This window comes from Panicum hallii, chromosome 1 (assembly GCF_002211085.1).
Source record: "Panicum hallii strain FIL2 chromosome 1, PHallii_v3.1, whole genome shotgun sequence".
Lineage (NCBI taxonomy): Eukaryota > Viridiplantae > Streptophyta > Magnoliopsida > Poales > Poaceae > Panicum > Panicum hallii.
The window spans coordinates 9,318,539-9,336,537 of record NC_038042.1 but is presented as its reverse complement, the minus strand read 5'-3'; the positions used below and the strand labels follow the sequence as shown (position 1 = coordinate 9,336,537).

Here is a 17,999-nt window from a genome sequence, read left to right as displayed (position 1 = left end):
GATCAGGTGTTCCTGAAGCTACGACCGTATGTTCAGTCCTCCTGCCTTGCACCTCGAGCAAACCAGAAACTCGCTTTCAAATTATTTGGTCCATTCACCATTATTGATAAGATTGGAGCCGTTGCCTATAAGGCTGCGTTTGGTTCAGCTTTCTGAACCTGCTTCTGCTTAACTAAACGGGTTCAGCTTTTCTGCAGCTACTTTGAAAAAGCTGCTTTTCTGTAGAAGAAGGTTGTACCATGCTTTTACAGCGTTTTCAAAATTGTGAAAACTACACCTCTACTGTTGGTCACATATATACCCTTTCAATTTTTTTAATATAAGAAAATAAAGATTTTCATATATAGGAAAATAAAAATAAAAAAGAATAAAAAAAGTTAACTCCAAATATTTTCATATATATATAAAAATAAAGATTTAAAGGAAAAAGAATTTGGTCATTACAAAGAAATATCGTATACTGTCAATTTGCATAAAGATAATATATAACTTTTTCACAGTCGACAGCTCACAGCAGTTCGAACCAAACGACTTTCAGCTTTTTCACAGTAGGCATCTCACAATTGATTTTTCACAGCAGACATGTGGCAGCAGTTTTTTCACGGCTCACAGCTGAACCAAATGTACCCTAAGTTGCAGCTATCTGCTTCATCAACCATTCATCCAGTATTTCACGTGTCGCAACTGAAGAAAGTGGTTCGTGCTTCTCATCGGGTTACAGCTTAGGTGCCTGATCCTTCCGAAACTCACCAGATACCACTAGCTGTTCTTCAACGCCGGCTTTCGTCCACTGGTGGCAATCCTCACACTGAAGTGTGACAAATAAAGGTATTCCACCTAAAGAGGAGATGACGGCCAGAGGAGGTTCCTCTCTCTGCTAGTTGCTCTACCAACTCATCAAAAATAACTCTCAAAAGCCCTACAGCTTCTCTGAAGAGATACAGTAACTACCACTTATTTGCATTGGATCTGCAAACAGGGGCACGCAAGTCGCCAAGTCACACGTAGCATTTTAAGCTCGTGCTGATGTGCACGCATGAACCGAATACACATCATGCAAATGCAAAAACATGTGAGCAAAACTAGCTAGGAGACAAGTATACGTACTTAGTCACAGGTCGATCAAGATAAAAAGGGATCGATTATCCGGCGGTAGAAATCAAGACAATAACCATGCAAGGGCTTAGAGATCGAAACAAGCCCTGATCCCTATAACTATTGACGTACTAGAGCCTAAATACACCTTGCTGATGTGCCACCACTGGCACCACACCACAGTTGCAGGGAGATGCATATATGTAGCTGGCCCTGTTAACTGTTGAGCAGCCTGTGTATGGACAGCCACGCAGCATCCAAGTTGTTCGATCATCGATCGCTCTCTCTGTGCAGCTACCCAGTCGAACGTCACAAGAACGTTTGCTGAATCTCGTGCACAAGCTCCTCCGCGCTAAGCTCGCACTCGATCCCAATCTGTACACAGAGAAACGAAAGCCATTCATGCAAGGTCGTCGTCAGATCCTTTTTATAAAAAAAATTCCATAGATGAACAGCTCGATATAGTAGCAGCTACAGGGAATTATTTCGAAATCTCTCTCGTCTCTACTCTTGAAAGTACATGTATTCTTTGAAAGTTGGCAAAGTACAAGACTGAGTGCATGTACAGGTGGTAACTGCACCATTTCTGCTTTGCTGCAAACTGCCATGCATAGTATGCGCACCAGGGAGCTGACCTGCACTGCTACTGTTCACTGTTTCAGGATAAAAGTCATGCGCCCTGCTGCTAGTTTATCTAGCGCACACTCCTCGATTAGGGACACAGCACATTTCCTGAACCTAATCAACACCACACAATTCTGCATATTTGCAATGTGCGTCTGCATAGCACTGTACACCATGCAGTACCGTTTGTATTCGAACTCGATCTACAGTAGATATGTCCAGGTAGAAGTAGAACCTAGCCTATACACTAGGGCATTTATGAAACCGATGGATCGGAATGGGCCCGATTTTTTCAAATTATTTGGGAAGAGTTTTGAGCCAAAGATGGCATGTCATCCAGGGCTTCAACAATGACCAGGGCTGGATCGATATGATGAGATGCTTTGCATGATTATTTCCAGGGGAGTTCGCATAGTACGCTACATATATAGATCTCACATGAAATGAGCACATCCTATTGAATGCCTGGTCCATCCTCAATTCAGTGTGCCTAGCTTGAGAATATATTCAGATTCATAACATCTCATCATTTTGTCCATCTTTATTTTTATGCTACAATGTTACATTGTTACCATCTACATGTCCAAGTGATTGTTGTATAAATTTTGAGTTTAACAGTGATGCATTGTTAGATCGGATTATTAGACGACATGTATAAGAAAAATATGGGAAATAAAAAACACAAGTAGCTAGCTAGGTTTGTAGCTGCGTGTGTATCTGCTGTCTATACGTACCTTGATGGTGAAGGAGTGCACCATGGTGTCGTCGAGGGTGCTGACGCTGACGTGGAGGATCTCGAGCGAGAGGCTCTCGAGTGCGGCGATGATCTTGAGCGCCTGCCCCGGCGCGCGGTGCGACACCGTCTTCAGCACCAGGTTGGGCCCGGCGAACTCCACCCTCACGTCGGGGAGCGCGAGCCCGGCCGCCGCGGGCCTGCCGCCGGCGGCCTGCGCGGCGAGCTCGGTCACGAGGCTGTCCAGGGTCGGCAGGTACGGCTGCGTCGTCGGGTAGTGCTGCTGATGATGATCGTGCGCGTAGGACGACGACGAGGACGACGTCGTCGGCGTCATGGCCGGCGACGGTATCATGTAGGCCGCCGCGGCGGGGTGCGAGAGCCTGCTGCTTCCAGCCCCGCCGCCGCCGCCGGACGGCTTGTACGGGCTGCCGGGTGTCGGCGTCCGGGGGCTTATCGGCACCGCCACGCGCGGGCTGAGCGGCGGCGTCGACTTGAGGAGCGGCCGCGGGCTGGCCGCCGACACGGCGGGCCGCGGGCTGAGCACCTGCTCCGCGTACGCCTTGCGGTGCTTCTTGGCCTCCAGCGAGCGCAGCACCTGCTGCAGCTCCTTGATGTAGTCCACCACCCCTCCTATGATGGACGCTTGGTCTCCCTGCAGTTCATCAATGAGTAACCTGTGCTAGTTAGCTGACCAGTTTTAGCAACAATAAGCGACGATTAGCATCTTGTTATTAACCTAATTGCTGGCTCGCTGGAAGTAGCATCGATCTATCGTGCATCAACACCCAAGTTCCAGAAATCACAATGTGTTGCAATCAATAATGTTGCTAGTCCTATGCCCTAGTAGTACACAGCACACCAATCATGCATGTACAAGGATGCGCCAACAATCATGGAACTGTTTCATCGTATCACAACACATGACAACTAACAAAAAAGGGGAGAGAGATGCTACAGAGGCATGCCAAGAGAAGTCATCGAGGCATCGCCGACCGTCGTTGTCCTTGCATTGACGCTTACTTCAGTGTCAATGGACAATCGCTCACTGTAGCCTTACACACTCGATGCATGTTTGGCCACTTACTTCAGTGTGTGTGTTTGTAGGCAGATTCTACATGCAAGACGGCTCAATGCAGTAATGGTGGTGCACGTACAGGTGCAGTACTTAAATTGTTGGTTATCCCCACAAATCCAAATTGGAGCACTAAAAGCTTTTCTAGGTAGGGTACGCACAGGCTTGTAAAGCAAAGCTCTGGACCAGAACGATAGAGGCCCAATGCAAGGTAACTCCATAGCTAATACCCAAAGCTAGCTTCTCATTTTGAGAATAATGATCAAGATGATTTAGTATTTTTCACTTGGTTTATTGTTTATGTTTTGTTCGGAAGAGTGAAACCTATATACGATAAGTAAGCATGATCATGATTGTGTAGCATATCAAGTTCGGAAAACATAAACAGAAAATAGTGTAGCAAAGTGCATGTTCATCTATGCTTAGACCATGAGCATGTAGTAACCGAGTAGATAAGCTAAGAATCGTACCCTCTTTATGTAGAAGCATGGCATGAGCGAGCGCAGCACGGCGAGGTGCTCGTTCATCTGCTTCCTCCGGTTGCGCTCCACCGCGATGTGCGACATCTTCACCGCCCCCTCATCGGCGGCCGCATCCTGTGCCGCCGCCGCGGTTGACGAACCCTTCTGCTTCTTCTGCGCCGGAGCGCCACGGCCGACGCCTTTCTCCTCGTCGCCCGCGCGCCGCCGGCCGTTCGCCGTCGGCCTAGCCCCCGCCACGGCGCCAGCAGACTCAGAACCACCGGTGGAGCTCTGGCTATACGCTGGCATGGCCGCCGCAGAACCGCCGCCACCTCCGCCGCCGCCGTTCATGCACTCCTCCCACGTCTCGAGGATGCTGAACAGGTCCTCGGCGCCCGACACGTGCCGGAGCTCGCTGTGGTCGTCGACCAAGAGCTCGCACATGGCGCCGTCCCCCATTGATGGCCTCTCGGCGCGACGGCGGCAGCACGGCGAAGTGCAGCTGCCTCTGCACGTACTTCTCCTGATGGCGATCCTATATATATTTGGCCTCTGAATCCGATCGTAGAGGAAGCGGCCGGCGTAGGACGGGAGAGAATGTGTCCGAAAAGTGAGAGGAATCTTTTGCTCCTTTTAAGCTAGCAGTGAGGCTCGGAAAAGTGAGAGGAGAGAGAGACAAGAGTAGACCGTTGTTGGCGATCTTTGTGTAGTCATGTGAGGGGACGTAGAGCCATAAATGTAGGGGGGAGACGGCTCTAGATGGGGAGCCTGTTTCAGAGATATGGAGGACACAGCCCTAGCTGGGGCCGCCATGTATCTCATGGGGGGCCTAGAGATGTCTCAAGGGTTTAATGCATGTGGTGGTGGACATATGGAGGTATGTGGGAAGATCAGTGTGTGAAAATTATTCAACTTACTAACACCGCGGTCGCCGTCTTGGTTAAATTTGTAGAGTTCTAGGGTAAATCCAGCTTACAATTATCCACGTGTTTGAGATGGCATTTCTATAAATTATTTTCATGTTGCAGTTAGTTGAAAACGTCCTTTTTCAGCTAAACGGCTAAAGTATACGATCCTATGATTAGTACAAAGTAGCTTGTAACTAACTTGATGAACACATCACAACTGACAAGTGCGGCTATGTTAGCTTGTAATGCACTATGCATTGTTAGTTCTGTGTCTAAACATGTGTACACTTAGGTTACAATTAGACTTAAGTTGTAATAGTGGTTATTTATATGACCATGGGAAATTATGATGGCACCTTGATGTTGGTGTAGTTGTTGTTTACAGGAGGAGCGTCTATATATAGCCATTGTCCCGTAGCTGTAGTTAGCAAGGTGGAACCTCGTTAGCAAACAATATATATGTGTGTCGTGGACTCGCGGTATTGTTCTCTTCTAGCATCATGTACTTTGGAGCTATGACTTTTTGCGATCTTGTGTACTTCCACAACCCAATCATCCGCTGGAGGTCATCAGCACGCCGATATCATCTATGGTTTTCTATCATGTACGTATATCATATTTATAAAATACATATATATATATATATATGCACGTATGTATGTTTGTATGTATGTATGTATGTATATATACCAATATTTAAATAGCGGTGCCATAGTGGTGCTATCCGATTCGTGGAGCTACCTTTATGATGATATTGCAGTAGAAATAGAGAGCTATAGCGACGCTGCTGCTATATAGCCTGTATGTGTAGCACCTTCGTGCTTGCCACATCCGACACCCGACCATATGCGGCACTAGCACCACATCAAATCAATAAAGTACCGGCTGAGTCCCAATTAAATCCACCGAGCTCTCTTTTTCATTGCCATCACGTATACAACCACACACATGTAGCATCACGTCGTTGGCCGCCATGCATGCATAGCCCAAGACAGGCTCTGAGCGTAGTACCTGTAGATTGATTGTGGCGGTGGGCCCGCGCCTTATGAATGGGACATCACACGGCCGGCCGGACGGCGGCGCGGCTTCCGGCCGGAGCACCACCGCGGCTGGCAGCCCGGCCGGCAGCGGCATTCAATGTGTGCACCGGCCGGCCGGCGACGTCGATCCCGAAGCGGCAGCAGCCAGCTAGCTATCGTAATGATCGAGCCGGTACCGCCCATGGCAGCAGGCCTGGCCTGAATCTGTATCCATGGACAGGATGCATCGGTCTCGGCGAGAATCAACCTTGTGAGTGCGCGACGACGTGCATCGATCTCTGCGCGTGTCTTCCGCGGTATTTCTCGTTAGCTGTGAAGATTCTCTTTCATGTCTGGTGACTGGAGAGATAGCTATTTAGGGATCCGTCCATGGACAGCGGCTGTCGGAGGGAGAGGTCAATCATGAGGGAAGGGATCGATACCCCAAGAAGAGATAGACCAGCTTCACGCAAAAAGAGGCTACTCGCATGGAGACCGCCGGCCGGGCCGGGATGGTAGGCTATAGGCCTATAGCTGCGGCCTCTCTCTAAGCAAATCCATACGGAACGAAGTGTGTAGCTTCTTTGTAAGGTAGAGTAGAGATTCAATCATACAAACACTTAGAAGTTTCCGTATGAAAAGCATTATATAATTTCATTGCTCTTGGTAATGAAATTTCGGGTTCGCCTATCGTGGAAAAAATCGTAAAAATACTCGCTGCCAAAGGTTTCTTAGTAAATAAATACAGAAAACTCCAGCATAGACCTTTTCTCCATCTCACTTTACACACTGGCTACCTGAAACTGATTGGGGATAGATAGAGAGAGAAGATAATAAGGATGAAAAATTGAGAAAGTAGTGCCACTACTTTTGTCAGCATCTCACAAGTTAGTGTTGAGATGTTCAAGCAGAGAAACCATGTGTTCTGCTATTTTTAGAGGCGGCGGGGTACATTGAAGACATACAACATATGCACTGTACAAGGCCCTAATAACGTAATGAGGTTTATGTGCTTTCCCCACAGAACACGTTTGTGTGTGTGTACTCCTCAAATCACTTGGCACCAGCATCAAGTTTGGGGCTCAAACCGTAGTAGGCTGGCTGTATATATCCACAGCCTAGCCATCTATCGCCATAGACCAGCTTCAACCTATATATGTTTTGCTTCAGATTGTGTACTACTATATTTGCAGTTTATTGCTACTACCGCAAAATTGAGTTAAGTTCAGACATTGCTGTCGAGCTTTTTAATTTGGTTGGACATAAATATAGATTGGACATAAGGCGGATATGTACGGGTGAACTTTTTCACTCGAAACTAACTACTCACTATAATAGCTCATCCAAGAAATAGGTTATCTTTCTTATACCTTTTAACGTTAAGCAAGGATCAGACATTAAGCTAGGAACAATGTGCATGCTATGCCACACCTTAGCCGGTGTTCGTGAGGAGGTCTCGCCCGTGATGGATTTCATGTGTTCCTGGCAAAGAGATTTGAAGGAAGAATTTCCGTCCAGCTATGCATACTTGAGGTGGAATCTCGGTTGAGTAATCTTTTTTAGCTTATGATTTCATTCCTCCAATTTAGGTATTTCTATTTTTCGCTAAAAAGAGAAACTAGTGCTCTAAACTGGTTTGAAACCGTGCTGATGTTCAAGATGTCACTAATTCATCATCAAGAGATATATAGCCTTTTTTTTAGGGTAAGAGAGATAACTTTGATATTAAACACTTATTCTAGCAAACCTTACGTGCTCCACAGCAATAACACAACAAGGCTAATGATTAATAACGTAGTAACCCGAGTATATTGCACTGTATGCTACTCTAAAATGTACCCTTTTTGTTCAAGGGTTCATGAAACCTGCATGAAAATTAACTCCCAGACAGAGTGTTGTGTCTTTTACCCGCCACACATGCATACACAGTACTCCTATATGCACTCAATAGTAACTTGCATTTTACTGATCATCAAGCAACTTAAATGGCCAAATGACGCTCGAACGGGTACCCTTACAGCCAGGACTGCCTCCTGATATGAGTATGTACGTCCATAACAGGGAGTTTAATGGAACGGAATCAATGCATGCCGAGGACAGCTCGCGCTATTGCTAGCTCATGTGGTACATTTGCATCATCACTCAATTAGACTGAGTACTTGTGTGTAAGAGGACGTACCGGCTTTCAACCAATCTCGAACCCATGTCAAAGTTTGAAGAGGATATACATGAACTTGTTAAATGAACGGATCGGAGCACTAGAATATGTTATTGATTTCATCCTACATCTCCAGGGAATTCCTTAAACCGACAAGCATATAAATGCAATTTGTTTTGCGGGCCCCTTGATTCAGATCCCGTTTGCCAGGCCACTTAGTTACTACTTTGCGGCACTGGCTGCAGCAAGAAAGTTTCTTAATTTTCCAAAATCCAGAATGCTACAGCGATCTTAAATATGATCAATATGCATACATATACAGGGGTGCATACATGAAATGAAGATGAAGGGGCCAGGGGAGCATGCATACACATAAATATGTCAGTGGAAGAGATCAAGTGATCGACCATATGCACCCGGTAGGCACCTTAAATAGCTGGGGCATAATCAATGGGCATAAAACTTAATTCATCACTGCAGCAAGTGGTAGCACTGTGTGTATTATTATTGACATGTCATCCCAGACATCCAACGCAATCCATTCGTCGCAATAGTAAGGCTATAGCTGCTGAGGTCCCATGTCCACCTTTTAAAGATGAGCTATTATATTGCGGCCAAAGAAATAGAAACTGAAAATAGCAAAAGAAAAAATAAAAAAATGCAGCCAACCAGCCACTATACTATCGGCTTGCATCACCCGAGGTTCGAACCGCATACCTCAAGTCTCGCGCATATACCTTACTCTCCACCACACTACACAATCACTTGTGACTCTATAGGGTATGTCATTCTTCTATATTAATTCTAAAATTTATTTGTAGGGGCGGGTGATGCCATCACCCTCCCCTATAAATCGTTTCTAGGGGCGGGTGATGCCACCACCCACCCCAAAAATATTTTTCAATTTTATTCCAAAAATTCATTAAAATCTTTATATATAGCAAAACAAATAAAAAAATGTGAAACTTATAAACTATAGTTATTGTGAACTATAGATAAAAAAATATGCCAAGTATATTTCAGTATGTATAAAGGTTAAGATTGTTGAAACCTTAAAGTATGACTTGAGTTGTATGAGATACTATATAATCATAGCCATATGTAGGTTCATAATAATTTTTTGGACAAATAAATGACCTTAAATGAAAATATTATCAACTACAAAGTTTTATATCTAGTCATTCTCAACAATTTTGATATAAAGTTTAACTTCATCCGAGATTATATGAAAAAGTTATAGTTTTTTGCGTGGAATAATTTTTAGGAGCGGGTGATGCCATCACCCACCCCTAAAAATGCATTTTTAGGGATAGATGATGCCATCACCCATCTCTAGAAATACCACCATTTTCAGGAGCGGGTGACGGCATAACCCACCCCTGAAAATGATGCTCATTTGTAGGGTGTGGGCCGGGACATGAGTTTGCTTGCCAAAGAACTGGCAGTTCTGACATCTTCGTACCAGATCCTCGGCGTTGGACACGGCGGTGGGCCACCAGAAATCGGCTCTGTATGCTTTGCCGACCAGTGACTTTGACGCTGCGTGGTTGCCGCACATGCCCTCGTGTATCTCCCGCAATATGTCCAAACCTTCTTCTGTTGTGACGTACTTCATGAGCACTCCAGATCGTGCGCCGCGCTGATAAAGTTTGTCCTCGACTAGGACGAACCCCTTGCTCCGTCGCATGACGCGGGCGGCAGCAGCGCTCTTGGGGTCCATCCCTGCCGGTAATACGAGATCTCGGATGTAGTCGATAAAGGGTCCTCTCCAGTCCTCGCCAACCAGCATAACCTCCCGTTCCGGCTGTACAGAGCCAGTGCCGGTGGAGACCTGTGGTGAAGGGCTGATGGATGGTTGCTTCAACTCTTGTACAAATACCCCTGCTGGGACTTGTGCTCGGGTTGACCCCAGCTTAGACAAGGCATCAGCGGCAACGTTGTGCTCCCGCAGCACATGATGAACTTCTAGGCCAGAAAATTTGTTTCTAGCTTGCGTACCTCCTGTACATAGGCTTCCATAGTCTCCTTGTTGCAGTCCCACTCCTTGTTTACTTGCTGAACGACCAAAAGTGAATCGCCGTAAACAAGTAGTCGTTTGATCCCTAGTGATATCGCCAAACGAAGCCCGTGAAGCAAGGCTTCATACTCGGCTTCATTATTGGATACCTCCCAGAGGATTTGGAGAACGTATTTGAGTTGTTCGCCTCTTGGGGAAATGAATAAAACTCCAGTGCCGCCGCCATCGAGCTTGAGAGAACCATCGAAGTACATGGTCCAATGCTCTGACTTGTCCACTGGATTTGGAACTTGATTTTCCCTCCACTCTGCCATAAAGTCGACTAGAGCTTGAGACTTGATTGCAGTACGTGGCTTGAAGTCGATCGACAAAGCCCCCAGTTCTATGGCCCACTTTGAAATACGACCCGTGGCGTCCTGGTTATGTAGGATATCCGCCAGCGGGTAGTCTGTGATCACAGTGATCTGGTACTCTTCGAAGTAGTGGCGTAATTTCCTTGAAGTGATTAGTATGCCGTAGAGAAGCTTCTGGACCGCCGGGTACCGCACCTTAGACTCTGAGAGTACCTCACTGACAAAGTACACGGGCCTCTGCACGCCAAAAGCATGGCCCTCCTCGGAGCGTTCGACGATAATGGCACTGCTGATAACGTGAGTTGTCGCCGCAATATAAAGTAAGAGGGTCTCACCCGGCAATGGAGCTGTGAGGATCGGAGGCGACTGTAGGTGTTGCTTGAGATCCTGCAGGGCCCGCTCGGCTTCCTCTGTCCAGTGAAACTTATCCTGGCGCTTTAAGAGTCTGAAAAAGGGTAGTCCTCTCTCCCCGAGCCGGGAGATGAATCTGTTAAGAGCTGCCATGCACCCTATAAGAGTCTGCACATCCTTGATTGTGGCAGGTGCCCCCATATCAGTGATGGTGGTGATCTTTTCAGAGTTAGCCTCGATGCCCCGGTTACTGACTATGAACCCGAGCAATTTACCCGATGGGACGCCGAAAACACACTTGGTCGGATTGAGCTTCCATCGGTATTTCCTTAGACTGGCGAAAGTTTCCTCCAGATCCACGATCAGGCCCTCGGGACTTCTGGTCTTCACGACTACGTCGTCCACGTAGGCCTCCACGTTCCGGTGTAACTGATCGGCGAAGCACATCTGAATTGCGTGCTGATAGGTAGCGCCTGCGTTCTTCAACCCGAAGGACATGGTTTTATATGCATAAGTTCCAAATGGGGTGATAAACGCGGTCTTGATCTGATCTTCTTCCTTAAGTGCGATCTGATGGTACCCAGAATAACAATCAAGGAAACATAACAATACGCAACCTGCGGTTGAGTCGACTACCTGATCAATGCGAGGGAGCCTGAAGTGATCCTTCGGGCAATGCTTGTTGAGATCGGTATAATCGACACACATTCTCCATTCTTTATTCTTTTTCAACACAAGAACATTCTTTTTCAACACAAGAACAGGGTTAGCTACCCACTCTGGGTGGATTACTTCTTTAATGAATCCAGCCGTGAGGAGTTTAGCTATTTCCCGTTTGATAGCCTCCCGTTTATCAGGGGCAAAACGACGAAGTCGTTGCTTCTTTGGTACAGCTTGTGGATACACATTAAGACTATGCTCGATCAACTCCTTGGGCACCCCTGGCATATCTGATGGTTTCCATGCGAATATGTCTCGGTTAGCCCGGAGGAAACTGATGAGCGCGAGTTCCTATTTGTCACCCAAGCCCGTGCCGATGATGGCTGTCTTGGATGAGTCGCCTTCTTGGAGCTGGATCGACTTGAGAGCCACGTCGCCTGTCGACTTGACACCTGATTGGCTCACCTTCTTTGTCGAGATGTCCAGCTCGGCTTGAGAAAGTCGCTGTGCGGCCGCGAGTACTTCTCTGGAAGCAGCTGGTGCGCGGGAAGTCGATGCATACTGGATGGCCTCTTGGTTGCAATCATAGGACTTCTTCAAGTCGCCTCGGAGCGTGAGCACGCCGCTGCGTCCTGGCATCTTGAGAAGTAAATAGATGTAATGCAGCACCGCCATGAACTTAGCGAGCGCCGGCCTCCCCAGTATAGCATGGTAGGAAGATTCGAAGTTGGCCACCTCGAACTTGATGAACTCGGTTCGGTAATTTTCCCTCGTCCCGAAAGTGACTGGGAGAACGACCGTTCCAAGCGGGTGCGCGGCATTGCTAGGGACAATACCGTAAAAAGGAGCCTTGCTCGGAGTAAGCTTGTTGGTCAGGTCCAGACCCATCTTCTTCAGCGTACTGGCGAAGATAAGATTAAGTCCGCTCCCACCATCGATAAGAACCCGAGTGAGCTTGACTTCTGCAACCACGGGATCCAGCACCAGTGGAAACTTCCCAGGCTCGAAAAAGCTGGTCCACTGGTCAGCACGGGAAAAAGATATGGGGACCTCCAACCATCAGAGTGGTCGTGGTACCGCCGGCTCAATAGATAGAATTTCCCGTAGCAGCAACTTCTGTTCCCGCTTGGAGCAAAAATCTTCATCACCACCAAAGATGACATTGACGGTCTTGGAGGCATCCAGGAACTTGGGCGTCTCAGATTTATCTTCTTGATCCTCGTCTTCGGGCTCTTTGCCCGTTGACTTGTTCTTCTTGCTGTTTCCAGGGGAGCCAAAGGTGCGCTTGAGCTGAAAGCAGTCGATCGCTGCGTGTTTGGAGTTGACGCACCATGGGCACTTCTTCTGCAGAAGTTTTTCAAACTGCTCCTGCGTAGTCGACTTCTTGCCCCGTGAAGGACGATCCACAGCCGCGACGAGATCGTCTGGCTTGCGTTTTCGGGAAGAACCCGGAAAGTCCCGCTGGCCTTTGTCAGCCTGGTTGTCGTTGTTGCGCTTCTGGTTGAGGTCGGTGCGTCTTGGAAACCTCTCGCGCATCTTTTCTTCTTGTTCGGACCAGTCGTGCATCATGTCACGTAGTCCTGCAACCGTCTTCGGCCTGTTACGCCCAAAATCATGATATATATACCTGGGTCTGTTAGGCCGTTGTAGAAGCAGTCGATGATGTCCTCCTCCGAGATGTTGGCGATGGTGGCCCGCACATCGAAGAAACGGCGGGTGTAGGATCGGAGGAGTTCATTACGCTCCTGCTTGCACTGGGCGAGGTCGTGCCGGGTTCCTGCTCGGGTTATCGCCCCCTGGAAGTTGTCGATGAAAACCTTCTTGAGGCCTTCCCGGGAGTCGATGGAGTCGTTGGGGAGGCTTTCCAGCCAGGTCAGCGGTGCAGGCTCCAAAGCCATCGGAAAGTAGACGACTTTGATAGTGTTGGAGCCACCAGCCACCTCAATGGCAGTGGAGTAACAGCGGAGCCATTGTTGGGGGGCCTGCTTACCGTCATACTTGGTAATACCGATCGGCTTGAAACCCTCCGGGTACTTGTAGCTGTTGAATCTCGCAGTGAACGCAGGAAAACGATCGCTGCAGACAGCATCGTCCTGCTCGGCTACCTCGCGTTCCCGTCGCCTCGAGTCGAGCACTGACCGAACATCGCGCCCCTCATTGATCTTCTGATGAAGGTCCGGTAGTTGGCGTGGGCAGTTGGGCTGCCTTGGGTTGTTCGCCAGAGGTGGCTGCCGCCTCCCTCCGGTGGCTTGACTCCCACCCGCACCATCGTTGTTATTGCTGCGTTGGGGTCGCGGGCGATCGCCTGTTGTTCGACTTGGGGCTGGCTCCGGCTGTCTCCAACGCGCTCGTCCCCGACGAGTGATGCCGGGGCCTGCTGGTCCAGCTGGACCCATGCCCGTTGGGCGTAACGGAGCGCTTGTCGAACGTTGGGATCATTACTTCGCTCGAGTAGCGCTGTTACCCGAGCGATGTTGGCCACAGGAGTCCTGAAGCCTCATTCATCTGCAGCAGCGAATTCAGCATCAAGTTCGCGCTGTGCAGAACGTATGCGCTCGTTGGCCCGCCTTCTACGAACCGCACGAGCTCTGTTCCTAGCACGCCGCGCATCGCGTTCGGCGTCGTTCTCGTCGACAGCATCGGCAGTGTCTTCATCCTCTGATATCCCGTCAAGCGCGCCGATGGGGATGAGGGCATCATCGTCCCCCTCCTCCGCCATCAGCACCTGGCGGGTTGCGAGTTCTTCAGAGGGGGCTTCGACTAGTTCAGTCGAGCCCTCGGTGATGGTAGCCAACGCCCTGCCCTCCTGAAAAGGCAGAGGTTCAAGGTGGGCTACCAAGCGGTCTTCATGCCCGAGTAAATCGGACAGATCCATCCCCTTCCAATGAACGATTCGTCCTTCGGAGGTGGTGGTGATCATTAGCCCGCAAGTGGCCAGGTGATCCTTAGCCCCCCCGACATGCGGTGGCATTGGAACCCCCAGCCTGGAGCAGAGAGTCCAAGTCCTTCTCCAACGCAGGGAAAGGAACAGTAGTGACAGACTCTGCCTCGGTTTCCCTAGCAGAATCAAAAAACGGCAACTCGTCGAGATTATCGACGAAATTGTCAAGCCTTTCGGTAAGTGTTTTTAGCTTGATGGTGTCGTCGATGATGTGCCGACGGAATCCGCCTGCGCCGTTGGCGACGCAGACCCATGAGCCAAAAACAAAAGTTGTGCCCTCAGGGAGCACGGGACTGGGGAACTTGAAAAAAGCCATCGAGTTCTCCAGGGGATCTCTGATGCACGCCCCTACCTGGCGCGCCAGCTGTCGGGTTTTATCCGGCTGCCCACCGAGGGGTATACCCAAGGTGGTAGGTTTTGGGTTGGGATGCGCCGAGATCAGGAACTCGAAGGTGCAGACAACACAAGATTTAGACAGGTTCAGGCCGCAATATGCGTAATGCCCTACGTCCTGTATGATGGTTTGTATTGCCTTGATGTTGATCTGGTGATCCTGGTTTTGAGCGGGTCCCTGCCCGCCCTTATATATTCAGGGGACAGGGTTACATGAATCCTAGCCTGATACTAGCTTAGGAATTGTACTCAAGTACAACTCGAGTAGTTTCCTTCTGTATCGACTAGTTCTACTCCGCATGCGGGTAGAATACAATTATAAATAAGGTACAGGACACGTCCTATCCCCTAGCCCAATACGGACTCCTTAATGTACACAGCCCCGTGGCCCTGAGTCTGACAGCAGGTGATGGCATAACCCACCCCTAAAAATACTTTTCCAGGGGCGGATCGGATGCTACAGAATCCCGCTCCATTTGCAGGAGCGGGTTACGTTTTGACCCGTCCCTAGAAAAAATGGGGTGTTGCTAAGTAGTGGCACCTCTTCCGTGATCCATATATATTCCTTTTGCCCACCCATAAAAGGCTGGTAGTAAGAGTTAAGATCCATAATTGTGGACACGCATGCATATTAATTTGGTAAAATATTCGATTTGCCCACAGCTAAAGTTGCTGATACAATAAACCGCAATTGGCTAACAACGTAGTGCCAAGAATTATGCATGAAGAAAGTGCCTATCCGTGTTGCTTACTTGTCTCCTTATGTGTGTCTCATGTAAATCAGAGGCCATAAAGTGGTTATCCAGCTCCATGGACATGTCCGTTTGTGCATGTCTTTTTCCAAACCATAACTAACAAAACGCACATATCTCCAGATTCTTGTATGTCTCCTTGTGAATGTCTCGTACGAAATAAGTTCTAGCTATTTGGTCCACTTGTGTCTGCTAGAAGAAGTTGCTAATCAATGCAATAATAAAGCAGTGATGTGTTAAGGAACCTCTAGCGAAAGTAAGTGATGATGGATGTGACCATTATGTGTGTGTACACTAAATAGCTAAAGTTGCCTTCTTGGATTTTCACCTGAACATTGCCACTTTGTAGCCTGTTCAACGCAATAAACTGCATGCATATACTTGACAAAAGGAAGAGACAAAAGCCCCATTTTAATTGCTAAAGGAGGTGCCGAATCTTTTATGTTGTCTCATAGGGTGCATTGTCCCCTCTCAATTAGATTCCAATTAATGCAATACACTGAGGACTATTATTACTACTACAAGAAATTACATGGATTAGTAGAGATAAGCAATCTGATTTTTGTATTGTACAGCACCAACAACAACCTTCGAAGCAAAAGACAAATTATTTTTGGAGCCGATCGGAGCTAAAAGAAATCGCTTTTGTATAGTTTTGTTGACTACATAGTGTGCAATGTTAAGAAGTGCTCTATCTTATATTACCTCCGTTATAGTTTACTTGACATTATGAATATCGATATGGCATGGCCCCCAGTACACATAGTTAATAATTACTTTTTCCTAAGCAATTTCTATTGGAAGTCACTAAAGTTAGAGTTATCTTTGAAAGTATTTTCCATGATAATTTCATGTGATGAATATTAACACCATTCAGGTATTTTAGCGGTAAAAATTCTCGAAGTTTATCTTCGCGGAACCGAAATGTTCATTTGCACGAGAGAAAGTTAAGAGTTATCTTTGAAAGCATTAAGCTGCATGGGTAAAAGATATTATAGGAGAAGTTTGAGATATACAAGTGTATAGACTGTAGTTAGAAAGAAAGCAGAAGGCATGCAGGTGCATGGGGTAATGAGTATATATGTCAGTGCAGAAACAAACATATGCAAGAGGACAAAAGCAGGCTCGATCGGTTAGATGCATGCAGATGCATGTGCAGGCGCACGCAAGCCGCAGGAGGGCGTGGGCGCCGACGGCGAGCACAGGGACGATGGACCGCGCCTGTGCCCAAGCTAGCTAGTTGCTTGCAAGCATACCTGCGCACATGATTAAGCACGCTTGCTGTGTCGCTGTAGCACCATCGTACCGAAGTATGCCGCGCCGTTCAGTCAGGCGTCTAGTACTAGTAATAATACGAGTCATTAATATGCAGCAAGCATGCCCAAATGCATGATCAACAGTTACCCCAGTGCGTGGCAGAGTATCCAATCCATATGAGTATGGCTACCAGTCCGACGTGCATCTAGATATACATTGTAAACTATGTATCTAGAAAAGTTATCTAATAATAATATATAATTTGGAACGGAAGGGGTATAAGCTGATCTAGATTGGTTCTTATAGTCAAACTTTTTTAAAACTTCGGCAGTTAATATATATACAATATTTTTATTCCTACATTGATTTTGTCATTTTTATAAGTCCTAACCTGCATGTTTATTCCGATCCATATATATAAGTTCTAAGTCTAGGTTTTAATTATTATCCAATCGAGAGCATTTTGAAGTCTTCTTTTATTTGAGACCCAACATTGATTTTGTTATTTTTACGTAACTGATGATAGTGCATCATTTAATTCACTGTACGCCACGCATAATTTTAGTATCTTGAATGCATAATTGAAAAGAGGTGTGTGTTGATCAAAAGGTTTTTCCTACATGTTTATTCTTCTGTAGTGTATTTTAATTTTATACATTTAAGCGCAGCTGCATCAATACTAAATTTCTGTTTACTCAAAATTTATTAAAAACAAGCAAAAGAGCGTTCATAAATTATTTCAGTACATAGAGGCATAGATTAAAAGAAGATGTGTGACTAGCTATTCATATTCTTCTGAATAGAATTAAAGCAGATATTATTGTTGCTACATACTATACAGCTCGCTCCTTTGTGTCCATCCTTTAGTAGAGACTGAGAGTGGCCAGGAGCAGTCTGCAGAACTATAACATCTCTCTTTATCATCTTTATTAGCGAGGCGAGGCGAGGCGATTGAATTGAATGATACAAGACACGGAGAAGTCATGGCACAGTTAAGCAACACATAAATGTGCGAGAGGGAGAGGCTATCTAGGTGCAGGCAGGCCCCTCTTAAGTGGTGATGAGCCATCCATACAGTGTGCCTCTGTATGCAAATGCTTGCCATGGCACCAACATGCATGCACATCTACTATCTCTCGGCGATATGGCGGCATTCACATGCATTTACTCGGCCATTCAAGCACATTCAACTGGCACCTACT

General features: G+C 47.2%; 1 protein-coding gene across 1 annotated transcript; it reads right to left on the bottom strand.

Moving 5' to 3' along the window:
* Positions 1-1,404: 1,404 nt before the first annotated feature.
* On the bottom strand, positions 1,405-4,447 carry LOC112879079 (transcription factor SPEECHLESS-like). Its single transcript, XM_025943415.1, has 3 exons — positions 3,998-4,447; positions 2,454-3,107; positions 1,405-1,470 (listed from the first exon to the last, which is right to left on the bottom strand). The coding sequence occupies exons 1-3, from the start codon at positions 4,445-4,447 to the stop codon at positions 1,405-1,407; spliced, it is 1,170 nt and encodes a 389-aa protein (XP_025799200.1).
* Positions 4,448-17,999: the final 13,552 nt, after the last annotated feature.

Excerpts from the sequence above, each read along its gene's own strand:
- LOC112879079 (XM_025943415.1), bottom strand. The coding sequence starts at position 4,447 with ATGGGGGACGGCGCCATGTGCGAGCTCTTGGTCGACGACCACAGCGAG. Across the intron at positions 3,108-3,997 it reads CATGCTTCTACATAAAGAGG|GGAGACCAAGCGTCCATCAT; the intron begins GTACGATTCTTA and ends GATGAACTGCAG. Across the intron at positions 1,471-2,453 it reads TGCACTCCTTCACCATCAAG|ATTGGGATCGAGTGCGAGCT; the intron begins GTACGTATAGAC and ends CTCTGTGTACAG.